Raw genomic sequence first — 15,543 nt, forward strand, 5'->3', positions numbered from 1 at the left:
ATAGATAGATAGATACCAGATAGATAGATAGATAGATAGATAGATAGATAGATAGATCGATAGATAGATAGATAGATAGATACCAGATAGATAGATAGATAGATAGATACCAGATCGATAGATAGATAGATAGATAGATAGATAGATAGATAGATAGATAGATACCAGATAGACAGATAGATACCAGATAGATAGATAGATACCAGATAGATAGATAGATGGATAGATGGATAGATAGATACCAGATAGATAGATAGATAGATTGTCTATAATTGTTCCTGTTAATCTCCACTGTGTATTACTTAATAGGCAGAATTAAATAAATCGTCTGATCTGTGGTTAGAACACTAACCAAGATACAAGAAAGGTAATCAATCACGCTAATCCAGTCATGATAATTGATAAGGCTGAGCAAAGGTTGAGCAACGCTGGCAAGGGAATAGATAAGGAATAACCAGGTGTGTGATTTCTGCTGAGGATTTGTGCCCCAGTTACATGTGTTGCTGAGCGGTGTGGAGCCAACCATGGCAAGGGAGCCTCCGTTTTCTACACAAGAAATTGAAATTCTTTTGGATGAGGTCCCAAAGTAATAAAGAGGTTTTGTTGTTTTCCGAATTCAAAAATAATATCACAATGCAGAGAAAGAGAGAAAAGAATCTGGGAAGACATCACCCACCAGGTTAATGCTGGGAGCTTTGTTTGCATGTCATCCCCCTCTCTCTCTCTCCATCCACCTTCACACCTGTGGCTGCAGTGAGGAGCCTCTTCGATCTCAGAACTGAAGGGGAATCAGGGAGGAACCGGCTGCCTTTGAGGGAGCAGCAGGAGGTGATGGCTCTCAGGGGGGCAAATTTGCACCCTGATGGAGGGAAGCAAGCCTTCATTTCCACCGGTTTTGTCTACAGAGAGTGAGTAGAGAGTTATACTTGTTGTCAATGTGTGAGGAAAGTTGTATAATGTACTGAATAACCGCTGCCAACATCACTTTAAATATGATCAAGCTTCTTTGTTTCACAGATCCATAGATGTGGCCCCCAAATGTTTCAAAATTCATTTTACACTGTTATGACCGTTGGTTATATGCAGTGGTGGAAAGTAACTAAGTACATTTACTCAAGTACTGTACTTAAGTACAATTTTGAGATACTTGTACTTTACTTGAGTATTTCCATTTGATGCTACTTTATACTTCCACTCCACTACATTTCAGAGGGAAATATTGTACTTTCTACTCCACTACATTTATTTGACAGCTTTAGTTACTTTTCAGATGGAGATTTGACACAATGGATAATATAACAAGCTTTTAAAATACAACACATTGTTAAAGATGAAACCAGTGGTTTCCAACCTTTTTGGCTTTTGACGTCTTACAAAAAGCAGTGTGTAGTCGGGTCACATTTCAGATGTCTATGAGTTGTTAACAGCTCCACCAAATAGTGATTTTTCCCTCTAAACCTCACATGGTTTCATTTCAATAAATGTTCAAATGATCCAATATTTCAGCAAAAATCAAAGATTAGAGAAAAAGTCCAAAAACTGAAAACAGATTTGTGTATCAGAACTTTGTTTTTTCTTCTTTCCTCTTCCATTAATCATCTCACGACCCCTCAGATTTATCTGGTGACCCTTTGGAGGGGCCCGACCCCTAGGTTGGGAACCACAGGACTAAACTAGCTAACTGTATATAAAGTAGTTCAAACTAGCTCCACCTCCAGCAGCTACAACAGTAACATGCTGCTTACACACTGATGCTTCAGTATTAATAATCTAATGATGTCATATATAATAAAATATCAGTCAGAGGGACCAAACCACTACTTTTACTTTAATACTTTAACTACATTTTGCTGCTAATACTTATGTACTTTTACTTAAGTAGGATTTTTCATGCAGGACTTTTACTTGTAATGGAGTATTTTTACATTGCTGTATTGGTACTTTTACTTAAGTAAAGGATCAGAGTACTTCTTCCACCACTGGTTATATGTGTGGTTTCCCTGTACTGTTGTGTTTCTCTCAATTCAAGTCATTTTCAATTCAGTATGCTTTATTGGCATGAATGTCAGATGAGCAATATTGCCAAAGCGTCAAGGATAATACAATTCAATAATGAGATGAAAAAAAAAAAATACAATTCATTAAATAAAATAAATAAATAAAAAAAAGAAAATGGCAGAAAACAGAAACACATGTTTTGTGTTTGTTTGTGTGTGTTTGTGTGTGTATTATAGGTCTACTGTATATAAAAGCAATTAATGTTTGTTTAGGATCAACAAAGAAACAATTAACAGCAATATATTAATAAAAAAAATCATAAGTGTCAAATGTAAAAAAAAAAAAAAAAAAACAAGAAGTGGAGAAGTAAAATCAAAAGGAAGGTATTTCTCTCTCTCTCTCTCTCTCTCTCTCTCTCTCTCTCTCTCATCTGTGGGTGTGTCTGATGAGCAACAGGTGGTGTGCTGTGATTGGTTGTGCTGTGTGATTGTGTAGGCGTGTCCTGGCTGGTGATTGGTTCCTGCTGAGTACACCAGAGTATAAAGCTGCTGCCACCTGTCCAGAGATGTTCTCCCTTCTTTGCCAGCTTCCAACCTGCCAGGTGTCTGTGTCTGTGTCTGTGTCTGTGTCTGTGTCTGTGTCTGTGTCTGTGTCTGTGTCTGTTGGTTTATTGGTCTGTAGCAGCCCTGGGAGTTGTAGTGGTGGGTGGCCTTTTGGTTGAAATCCCTTTTCTCCTGTTTTTCCTTGGTTAGGAATTTAGGTAAGTCTCCTGTAATTTTGGTTCTTTTTAGACAGATAAGATTAGGATACTTGTATTAGTTTTTTCTTTTGTGAGTGTGGCAGTATGGAGTTCCAGCTGGATGACTTCACTACAAATCCAACCGTGGAGAAATTGGATAGATGTATGAAAGCCGATCTACTGATTATTGCTCACTTTTTTGATGTACAGGTGCCATTGAATGCCAAGAAGGCAGAAATCAAACTGATCCTTTGTGAGCGGTTGGGGAAAGGAGGTTTGCTCTCTATGCCTCCAATGGAGATAGATAAATCAGTATAAAGATAAATCTGTGCAGTCAAAATTCCTTTTACAGAGTAATTACCTTGATTACCAATTACAGAGGAGAAGCCAATGCAAAATGGTCCAAGTAAATGATCAGTTATCACATTTATACAGAAGCCATCACATCAAACAGCGCCCAGTGGGGCACAATCCCCTACTTACTGAACTAGTCCCCTTGCCATATATACGTATACGAAGTGCTTTACCATTAGGAATGTAAGCACACAAACATTAGCCCTTGTGTAGCTTGGTGTGTCACAGTAGCATTGTGCGACAACTCAAACTTTATTTATGTAGCACGATTCATACACAGGGAAGCTTAAAGGATAAGTTCAGTGATTTTGGATCTATATATAATTTGTCTCTTAGAGTTTGATAGAAGACTATCCGCTGAGTGGAAATGGTGCGTTGCTGCTGCTTTGCAGGTTGTGGATAGAAATATGTCGGTTGGTTGCCATATCATTTTCACAGACTGGCTTTTTTGGAGATATTTTGACAAACCCCATTTGGACTCATTGTTAGCAGCAAGAGGCAACGGGAGGTCAGCATTTCAAACGACCGCTGACTCTGGAGCCAATATTCTCTGCGGGTCCAAGTACTACAGGTATTGGTCCAAAATCACCAAACTTATACTTTTAATGTGCTTCACATGGCCAAAACACATGCAAAAACAGCAAAAGAGCCAATATAACTACAAATGCATGAAAATACATATAACATGGGATCCAGCCCATCTCCCCCCAGTAAGTCCTTCATAAGACGAGGCATGTTCTGCAAGAAGTTGAGAATATGTTTTGGACTATTCTACATGACATTCTACAAGCAAACATAGATTTGTTGTTTTAAGCATTTATGGCTCATCCTGAGGTATAGAGCCAAATAGTATGTGTTGCATATTAACTATTCAATGGACCAATCATCCCTTTTGATTACAACTGACACTCCCTCACCCATTCGCACCCCATGTATGGCCAGATTGTACACCCAAGACGCCCACACCCAACCCCTGATTCCTGTAGCCAGTCCCTCAGTGGATGAGCATCTTTTCATCTGCAGTTATCTGCATTCAACAGAGGCTCATCACTGACATCGTGCACACATGACTCCTTTGTCTGGGCCAATTCAGCCATTTGCCAGGTGGCTGAAAATGGAAGATTTGGTGATGGCTTGTTATTGTCAGTGGTGGAAAGTAACTAAGTACCTTTACTCAAGTACTGTTCTTATGTACAATTTTGAGATACTTGTACTTTACTTGAGTATTTCCATTTGATGCTACTTTATACTTCCACTCCACTACATTTCAGAGGGAAATATTGTACTTTCTACTCCACTACAATGGATAATATAACAAGCTTTTAAAATACAACACATTGTTAAAGATGAAACCAGTGGTTTCCAACCTTTTTGGCTTTTGACGTCTTACAAAAAGCAGTGTGTAGTCGGGTCACATTTCAGATGTCTATGAGTTGTTAACAGCTCCACCAAATAGTGATTTTTCCCTCTAAACCTCACATGGTTTCATTTCACTAAATGTTCAAATGATCCAATATTTCAGCAAAAATCAAAGATTAGAGAAAAAGTCCAAGAACTGAAAACAGATCTGTGTATCAGAACTTTGTTTTTTCTTCTTTCCTCTCCCATTAATCATCTCACGACCCCTCAGATTTATCCGGTGACCCTTTGGAGGGGCCCGACCCCTAGGTTGGGAACCACTGGACTAAACTAGCTAACTGTATATAAAGTAGTTCAAACTAGCTCCACCTCCAGCAGCTACAACAGTAACATGCTGCTCACACACTGATGCTTCAGTATTAATAATCTAATGATGTCATATATAATAAAACATCAGTCAGAGGGACCAAACCACTACTTTTACTTTAATACTTTAACTACATTTTGCTGCTAATACTTATGTACTTTTACTTAAGTAGGATTTTTCATGCAGGGCTTTTACTTGTAATGGAGTATTTTTACATTGCTGTATTGGTACTTTTACTAAAGTAAAGGATCAGAGTACTTCTTCCACCACTGGTTATTGGGGGATAGTGGTTATCCTCTTAGCTTCTGACACCAGTGCAGCAGCCAACTAAAATTGAGGAGAGGTTCAATGAGGCCCACACTCAGGTACGCTGCGTTTGGAGAGGGCAGTTGTGGGTCTGGAATAGTAAGTTGTTGTTGTGGCCAGAACAACATTGCTCCACAATGCTGCAGTTCAAGCCAATGATGACCCTCCAGAGGAAGAAGAAGGGGACCTTGATGATGATGATGATGATGGCAATGTCAATCAGTTGCGTCCTGTGTGACAGAACCTCATGTTTGGTCACTAATATGTGTTAACTGTTGGAGAGTGCTGTCCTTTTAATTGTTTCAAGGGGACATTCCATTGATACAAACTCTTTTTTGTATCAACCTTTGATGGAATTGATTCTTCAAGATTGTTGCTATGATCTTTAGTTCAATACATTTTTGGTTGGTGTATAAGTTGCTTCAAATTGAATTCCTAAAATCCCCATCCATTGTAAAGCAACCTACTAAGTCAATAGCCTAAAACAACTGACTAACTTGAAGACTGTGGCCTATTTCCCCAACAGCATCATGAGGCTTTACTGTAGGTTATTAGATTGTTTTTTTCTTTGTTTCCATAATTTCACTGATATGTAGACTATTCAGTACGCGAATGTACATCATGGCATCACATTGATTCATAACTATTTCACACAATCACTGTCAAAGTAAATGGATATTTTTTTTGTTGTGGTGTTCTTTGGGATTAAAAAAAAAAAGAATTCAGCACCCCTTACACATTTTTAAACCTTTTTTTTTCATCTCAGTTAATGCTGCAAGAAAGAATTTTGCTAGACTATAATAACCTGCAGAAAATAGATGAATCAGCATGAATACAGAAACTGAAGCAGGCTCACAAAATGGCTGTAACTAACTATAAATACGACTCCTATAACACAAAACTGTCCACAAAGTGTTGTTGTGTTAAGAGATTGGCTGGAAAAAAACATTTTTGTCATGCATAGATTTAGTCACTACAGTAATAAATGATCTTTTCCTGGCAGGAGTAACTGCCAGTACCGCAATGATGCAGCTAGGAGGACTTCACCCACGTAACAATGGACTATATACTTCAACTACACAACATTGTGATGGTCATTGAGAAAATCTACATGTGACCGTAGTTAGACAACAATGCTTTTGGGAAACACACCCCAGCTAGGTAAGCCAGAGCATACTATGGGCAGTTTACTGGCATCATGTTACAGGATTCCTTAAATTTCAAACAGTTACCTCTTGGTGCCATTTGGGCCTGCCAACATACAAATATCGCATAGTGCAGCTTTAACCCTCTACATGAATAGGCTCGTGAAGTCACTGGAGGACTGTAAAGATTCAATTTTCGTCCCCTTGACTCTAAAAGACACCAAATACACGATGATCTAAATAGGCGAGCAAGGAGCATCAGCAGCAAAAATAAAACATAATGTCCCTCTGTTCAGTTTCCAGACCATTGGCACCGAGGTTGCGGAGAATCTCGAGAGGCCTGAGAGGAATGATAGCTTCACAGGCAACCACACAGTCAAGTTCTCCAAGGAGAGCGCCATAACAGGGAGCTAACATGGACTTGGAGACTTGAGAACTAGTTGAGGCCTTTGAAGGTGAGCTTTGAAAGTACATGAAAGAACATGGTTATTTTGTTCGAAAGCCCTTTTGAGGATTTGCTGCTGTGCTACAAGCATAGAATGAAAAGTGAGACCGACATCATTTGCTGCACAAAAAAATAGTTCACTAAATGGGTCTTTATGGATTGTTTGATTCGACAAAACAAAACAATGGCATTAGATTACCAATCAAATCCAAAATTATTTTGATTGCCTTATATGGGCTACACAGCTTACAAAAAATGCATACATTCCTTGAGCTTGCAAAGATCATTTTATCAAATTCAGGCAGCAGATAAAGAACATCCAGATACATCATTAGCATGCTGTTGTTTTGCAAATGCTCAATTATATTGAATTTACATACAAGTAGGAATAACCCGTATAACCACATAGCCTTTTCAATTCTCCATAATGCACATAATATGAAAAATATAACAATTACAGCAACCGGCCACAGCAACTGTTTGGTACAGCAGGCATCATTTGAAAAGTACAAAAGATAAAGTTCTTGGGGAAGTAGACCTAAATAAAAATAAATAAAAAAGCAGTTCTACACATGCTTGTAGGATCAGGCTCTGTCTCCCTGTGCATGGCGGCAGAGAGGCTGTGCAGTGTTGTGTCGGTCATGGAGATCCACCTCAGCAGAAGAAGAAGGGCATCCATAGGAAGGAGCGCATGGCTGCCCCCGCTGCCAAACCAGCCAGCATTCCCAGTGCTAGCTGCTCTGCCACTCCGTCAAATGGGTCCCTCTGAACAACCACATGATGGGTGCCTTAGATGAAAGGGAGGGAAGGCCCGATTAGTGATTAAGTCATTGTCTGATCCATGGCTGGCAAAGGCACTATTACAAGGTGTGGTGAACGTTAATTGCCCAATCAGGTTATTTGTTCTAAGATTTGATCAATATGTTGTTTTGAAGGCTGATGCCTATATGTATATATATATATATATGTATAGATATTTTTGTAGTGAAGTTGCTGATGGCTGCTATTTTGTACAGATATTCAATATCCTTGAATTTGTCCATTTTCCTGTTTTCATGCAGATTTTTTTTTTAGGTTTTTGCCCCAGAATTGTATTCTTGTAAGTGTGGAAAAGCCCCTGAAACAGCATTTAAACCATAATGGGACACTAAAACTCCATTGATAAAAATACTAACAGTAAACGGATACTGCAACAACTACTGCTACTACAACTTACTAGTATTAGTACCACTATCACTATTACTACTGCTAATAATAAAAACATACTGATGCATACTTGAGTGGAATCCAATCAAAATATCTCATTAGAATCAATTCAGGTTAAGGGCTTTCCATAGAGAACCAGTCTAGTATTGATCAATTCTACAGTAAATATATAATCAATCAAACTGCATCATATCACACTGACTGGCTGATATCAAATTTTTGATAAAAGGTGAATAATGGCCCCAGATATGAATCCAACTCTATTTTGTTTCTTGCAGTGCCATTACCTGGTCCTACTCCAGGTGTGATGTAGACTGTCTGGTAGCTGTTGATTGGGACAGCCTGGTAGGAGTCGTCATATGGGTCGTATGCAAACACCTAGGAGGAGTGGAATTGTTATATGCCGATGATAATCAACTGATCATGGTCAAGCTATTGGAATTGTTGATGATGAAATACAGAGAACATGGAGGACACTCACTGGGTTTCTTTTGGTCTCTAGCAGAGTCAGCTTCCACGCTCTGAAAAAGACATAAGCATGAATGAAGAATTAAAGGAAAGCAATGAGGGGGATTGAGTTGATGAGAAAGAGGAGCGTGCTTACATGGCTTCATCCTCACTGTTGGCACACAAGTTGACCGTTGAGCCGTCTCTGAGCTGGACCACTATTAGATTCTCCCTGGGATTACTCTCTGGTGGAATCACACCTGTAGAGCACGCACAGGTTAAGGTGTTCATGCACACACACACATTTGTCTTGCTATACCTGTGAGGAACTTCCATTGACTGCATTCATTCCCCAACCCCCTAACACTAACCTACAGTTAATTCTAATACTCACCCTATGCCTAAACCCAAGTCCTAACCCTAAACTAACCGTAACATTAAAGGAATAAACAAGGTTTTTGGGATGTTGTCCCATTGGTCAATTTAGCCATTAAGTGAGAACATAGACACCAATATCATCCATAGCTTTGTCTCAAATTTTGAAGGAAGCATACAGTGGTTCTTCAGTCAGTTGTTTCTGGAATGCCACTGAAATTACTGTTAGAAGTATACGTTATTTTTCATAGCAGTACACAAAGCTAAGCAGCATATTTTTTTAGCAGTTCTTAATCTGTTATGAAAAAGCAAGTTGATCATACTGGCTGGTGGTGGAGTGTAACGTTACCTGCAGTCACATGACGTTGCCTAGGAAGGCTGTCTGCAACTATTTCTCTGCTACCTAGAGTCAAACATGGGACCTTATTTGGAAGTTTGTTAGCTAGGTATCAAGAAAGAAATAAGCCTTCCGAATGAGGTCAGGTCAGGTGAATTGAAGACTCTTCTCACCCCATGTATGGCCAGATTATGTAATTGCCCATAGGCGTGAGTGTGTTTGTGTGTAATATGGTATATGATGCTGTATGTGTATGATGTACTGTATATATGATGTGGTATGGTATGGTATGTGTATGACATGTATATGATGGTATGTTAAGCCCTTTGAGATATGTTTGTGATAAAGTGCTATATGAATAAACCTAACTTGACAGATGGATTGTTGGCTCTGGTGCCTCATGCTAACACTTTAGCATGTATGTTGAGTGATACTAAGCCACCAGCATTATCTCAGAAGTGAGAAAATGAGAACTTGTAGAAGCTCGCAGGGGTATTCAACCATGTCCCACAGGGGCCAGGTTTATACAGGTTTTCATTCCAATCACAGACTGCACCAGGTGATTTCATTGATTAGTTGCTCCTATCTGGTTGAAGGTGTGCCAATCAGTGAAATCACCTGGTGTAGTCTTTGGTCGGAATGAAAACCTGCATACACTCCGTCTTCCGTGGCACATGGTTGAACACCTCTGAAAGCTAAATGGTAAGTAATCTTTCCTAGCTTGTTGTCAAAGTCAGCCCGAGTGAGCGAGTAAACGTTTTCAACTAGTAAACTTGCTCTCTTCACTTGTCATTGTGGGACATGTGACCTTCAGCGGGAGAAAAATGTGGCAAAGCGAGACTGGTAACTGGCAATATTTCTCTGTAGGTACGTTTATTTTAGCCATTAGCCTTTATGCACGGTTTGTCCTTAAGGGCTTCTGTTACCCGGTAGCTTTGCTGTGTGTGTTTACAAAATGTGTTGCGTTTGCTGTCACCCGTGGCCAGAAAAAAACACTTAATGTAGCTTCAGGCCATCACTCAACATAATGTATACTAAAGTGCATGGAGCCTATACTATCACTCAAAATAGTGTATGTTAAAGTGTTAGCATGGAGCCTACTATCACTCAACATAGTGTATGTTAAAGTGTTAGCATGGAGCCTACTATCACTCAACATAGTGTATGTTAAAGTGTTAGCATGGAGCCTACTATCACTCAACATAGCGTATGCTAAAGTGTTAGCATGGAGCCTGCTATCACTCAACATAGTGTATGTTAAAGTGTTAGCATGAAGCCTACTATCACTCAACATAGCGTGTTAGCATGGAGCCTGCTATCACTTAACATAGTGTATGTTAAAGTGTTAGCATGGAGCCTACTATCACTCAACATAATGTATGTATGTTAAAGTGTTAGCATGATGGAGCCTACTATCACTCAACATAGTGTATGTTAAAGTGTTAGCATAGAGCCTATCACTCAACATAGTGTATGCTAAAGTGTTAGCATGGAGCCTATCACTCAACATAGTGTATGCTAAAGTGTTAGCATGGAGCCTACTATCACGCAAGCCTACTATCACTCAACATAATGTATGTTAAAGTGTTAGCATGGAGTCGGAGTCAATGATCTACAGGGACACATGGATGATTTTGGTGTTGTCATCACTTAATGGATAAGTTAACCAACAGGACAGTGTACCAAAGACTTGCTTAATTCCTTTAATCCTAAACCCAAATCCTAATTCTAAACTAGCCCTTGTCGAAGTGAGGACCAGCCAACAAGACCTCACTCTGAGGGTCTAAAACTCACTGGTTCTCACAAGGATAAAAGTACAAGAACACACACACATACACACACAATGTTAAATGGTTACACGGCCCTGTACCTCCACACTCCAGGCCAGATCTGACATCTACACACGTCGTCTTGAGGCCGACACGATGCTCAAAGTCTCGCCTGCTGTCGGTCTTGTAGAAGACGAGACTCCCATCTATCCACACATCACACCAGTTCAGCTTCCAGCGTCTGAAGATTGAAGCTAGAGGGAGAAGAAGGGAAGGATATTAGAAGGGAAATCACAATGGAACATGACTGTTCAGCATTAAAGGAATAGTTCACCCAAAAATATAGGCAAACGCTATCGAGAACAACAGTTTTAGTGAAGACTTGCGCTAAATACTGGTGTAAATATAGGAGGAGGAGATCAGTGTTGTTGTAATTCCACTGTGCATTTTATTTTTCTCAGTTGCACTACACAGTCACATACTTAAGCTTTGTTGGGCCATATGCATAAAAATGACATTCTTGGAAAATTTGGATTGCATAGGGCAAGACTATTTTACAAAGATGTGGATATTTTGCACGGAAATTCACTTCAAAATGATTAAAGTGATCTGCTTTTTCACCTAAATAAATGTCAGTTTTGCTACTCTCTATCTCCGAATGATACCATACAATAGTGACTCAACCTATAGCCGGTTCATGAAAGCTTTTACATTTGCTGTTCTAAACACCGATGTGGGGGTTTCCTCTTTCTCATGAGAAATTATGCGTTTTATTTTTACAGAAGCAACAACAGAATGAATAAATGAAGTGTCTTTATTATTACAGTATGTTGCAAAACACCAAAGCCATAACTGCTTATCACAAAATGCGTCAAGTGAAATCAAGAAAAACAAAGATCTTGTGGATTATCACTTTAACAAAACAATAATTTAATGCTGTGTTTGCTGGTAGTATATACAGTCTATATACCATGGTTCTGTCCTTAGTGATTTTCCATGGGAAAAAAGGATGCAGTTAGGAAAGCTTGAGAATATCCTACGCAAAATCAATATTATTACAGTTATTTTATTTCAGATGTCTGACCAGAGAAATCATTCCAGTGTGTTGGTGGGAGGATTTTACTCAACAGTCTGTAAACCCTGCAGTGAAACCTGCCTCACTCTACCTTAAGGGACTACTAACCTACCTTCTAGTAGGTTGGTAAATTTCTATGGAATAATAAGGTCCCGAGAATAAAGAGAAGCACCTTGGCACTGCCTTTTGAAGGGGGTGGGCTAGGTCTACCAGACCCGGAACGATATTTCTGGGTTGCCCAGATTAGGCCCCTGTGTTAATAAGGACCACTGTCCCATATGGACCCAAATTGAAGGGCATATTCTCCACATCTGGTGCATATGGTAGTACATATGGTGTGGTCTTGTTCTAAGCTTAGACGGTGGTGGCTGGAGATTGAGAATATTCTTGAAGAAGTTTAATTAAGGGAAATATCTTTACCTCCTGTGATTGTAGTGCTGGGGGACTTGACCGATCTGAATCTTCCCTCCCAAAGGATAAAGGGTTTTGTTAGCCTAGCTATCAGCCAAAAGATATGCTATGTGATGCCAAAAGATGAATCACATCTAAATGGATACATGAGGATCCCCCTTGTATTACTAATGAGGAAAATTCATGTGCTCCTTTGAAGAAAATAACCTATGCCATGAGAGGTAGCCCACAGCTGTTCCATAAGACTTGGGATCCATGGATGTCTTACATGGAATCTAATTAGTTTACGAACTATTTTACTTTTCTTTTTTTTTTCTCCTCTCTCTGTATATATACTTTGTGGGGTGGGAGTGATGCTGGAGGACCTGTCTCTGTGTGGGAGGGAGAAGTGGTGTGTATGTACAGTATGTGATAAATGTAAGATGTAATATATCTTATTATGGCACTGTTTTTATGTTATGTTATGTTATGTTATGTTATGTTATGTTATGTTATGTTATGTTATGTTATGTTATGTTATGTTATGTTATGTTATGTTATGTTTTGTTATACTGTGAATATGGAAAATGAATAAACAGAATAAAAAAAAAAAATTAAAAAAAAATCATCTGTATGGCTTTCAATGCAGTTTTGGAGTAAACACTGAACACTTTTTATTTTTTGGCATGAAAATGGTCAAACTTAAAGAATACTGGCAGCAGTTTCAATCCAAAAGTATCAGTTTTGCCCTTAATAATATAAAGTTAATAGAGTAAGGATCAAAGCAGTTAATTCACACTGTGAAACAATAATAAGATCATAGTGTGTTGATTATACTTCCTTATTAAAGCCTTGTGTCTCGTTATTTCTTCAAAATTCAAATAATAATAAAATCACATAACATTATTATGAATTCTATATGAACCTTGGTTTGTATAGCTTGAATATTGTTTGGGGTTTTGTTTGTGTGTTTGTGGCTTGTACTGTATTTCCAGAAAATGTATCCCCATTGACTGGCCTTGGTAAGCCACTTAGAGACACGACCAGAGACAGTTAATGGGATTATGGGTAAATGGCACAAAGGCTAGAGTTTCATAACAGTCATAGTTTCCACCTTCCGGAAAATTCTTCAATATCGGATAATCGGTTTTCATTCAGTCCTGATAACACTTTTGCAGACTGGATCCTCTTTATTTACCGAAAACAGATGTGCAGCATATTGGAAAGCCATTCATTTCCATTGTTATTTTGTATATTGTGCACAACTAATAGACTAGTGGACATGTCAAATATCTCTGTCCCCCTCAATAATACTGCAGACAGCAGTAGGGCGGCCTTGTGGTGAGAGAGATCATCCTGGAACTGAAAGGTCACGTCATGTTTGATCCCTGCAACAGCCACTTTGTTTATGTCCATGTCTATGTCCACAGTCTTTAGAGCAGTGGTTCTCAACGTGGGGTCCGGGGACCACCGGGGGTCCTTTAGTGGGTTCCAGGGGATCCCCAGCAAATTGATAAATTGTTAAACTTCAGCATTATTTCATTTACAATAAGTTAACACCATTAGAGAATGTAGAAGAATGACTGTTTTGATCATAGTTTCTCTGTTATCTCTCTACCTACAGTACAGATAGTCATGGGATTCTGGACAAAATCATATCTGACAATAAAAATATTATCAGATTTGTGTCCAAGAGACAAATTCAGATCATATGGGGGTCTGTGGCCCTAATGTGGACTAAATTAGGGGTCCTGGATATGAAAAAGGTTGAGAATCATTGCTTTAGAGTGTCTTTGAGCAAGGCACTGAAGCCCTACCCATTATACTGTATTATCATTTCTAAAGTGTAAATGTAGTGTTCAGGCTTTTGTTTATTACTTCACATATATCAGATCTTCAATACATGTTATGATAACATGGCTTGCTATAATATCATTCTCACCAATAAATAAACGATACTCACTCTGTCTCCACAGCCAGCCTGACTTCAGCAGTGCCATGTTTCCGAGGTGCGGTCCGTGTTGTAATAATAATCCAGCACAGAAGAAAAGAGAGAAATGAGTGTTTTTTAGGGGTTTAAAAACCCAAATGATCCAGCCGACTCCTTTGGAAACTTGTAGTGTCCTCTGTTTGTATTGACTCAGTGCCCGCAGACAGTGAACTAATGGTCGTTTAATCTGGATCTGGCCACAGCCTGAGACTGACTCACCAGATAATTCGGGATTAGATACCTGACAGGCCTCGCCTTTCTCTCCCGACTCTTCTTCCTCTCTCCTTCCTTTTAGAATGATTTCCCCTCCCGGCTCTCACACCCTCTGCTGTCATTAGATACATTTGTGGAATACTCTTATTGTATGCCCATTAATATCAGATAAACTATGGCGTTGTAGGAGCACAATCTTTTTCATGTGCTTTCACACGTTAATCCCTGGTGCGGAAATAACAACATGGGGATTAGCCTAAATGTAAGAGCCTCCCCAGGTCAGTTATGTGAATCTTCCCAGAATATGTATATATATATCTCCAGGGCTGCTTGTAATATTGTTATGAGATCATTGCTTTTAAAGCTTACTCAAAATCTCTGTTTTTTTCCTGTGTTCTAGTCAGCCTTGCTGGCTTCCTTAAGCACTTTTGTTTATTTCTGCAAATAAAGCAATAGGCTAAATACATCGGTGATGAATGAATGAATGAATCAATTAATAAATAAATAAATGCAATAACAAATAAAGGAATATATAAATGAGAACATGAATGAATTAATAAATGGTAACATGAATGTCGGGATATTTATAGAAATGTGTGAATTTATTTGTTCATTCATTCATTCATCTATCCATTCATTCATTCATTTCTTGCCGCACATTTGACTTCCATTTCCTCAGGCATATGCTAATGAGCAAGAGAGCAAGGGGCAGTTTTGTTTATTTCTGCAATTTGCAATGGCTGCCTACCTGAGGAGGATGCATTTAATTCCTCAGTTGTCAACTAATATAATTACATTTTCTTGCTCTTGTGCTTAGTCTTAAGAAGTACTCATCTTCTAGTCCTGTTTCTATTCATGTTGATATGCCTCGGGCCTTGTGTATTTCACCTGAGGACACCCACAGTTCCTTCATTGTTCAGCCACTATGTGATGCTCTTCTGAGCCTGGAATGAGTAGTGTAGTGTCAGCACCAGCCACAGGGGGGCAGCAGTCACATTTAAAGTGCCATAGCCATGAGGCCACAGAAT

The 15,543-nt window shown here is 39.0% G+C and overlaps 1 protein-coding gene across 1 annotated transcript; it reads right to left on the reverse strand.

The window, feature by feature from the left end:
* Nucleotides 1-7,126: 7,126 nt before the first annotated feature.
* On the reverse strand, nucleotides 7,127-14,312 carry plekhb1 (pleckstrin homology domain containing B1). Its single transcript, XM_071522157.1, has 6 exons — nucleotides 14,276-14,312; nucleotides 10,949-11,101; nucleotides 8,524-8,626; nucleotides 8,401-8,440; nucleotides 8,207-8,297; nucleotides 7,127-7,501 (listed from the first exon to the last, which is right to left on the reverse strand). The coding sequence occupies exons 1-6, from the start codon at nucleotides 14,310-14,312 to the stop codon at nucleotides 7,368-7,370; spliced, it is 558 nt and encodes a 185-aa protein (XP_071378258.1). The 3' UTR covers nucleotides 7,127-7,367.
* Between the last annotated feature and the right edge of the window lie 1,231 nt (nucleotides 14,313-15,543).

This window comes from Centroberyx affinis, unplaced genomic scaffold, assembly GCF_046629955.1.
Source record: "Centroberyx affinis isolate AG114_WGS23_722 - 3 ecotype Tasmania unplaced genomic scaffold, CSIRO-AGI_Caff_v1 ptg000960l_1, whole genome shotgun sequence".
In the NCBI taxonomy this organism is placed as follows: Eukaryota; Metazoa; Chordata; class Actinopteri; order Beryciformes; family Berycidae; genus Centroberyx; species Centroberyx affinis.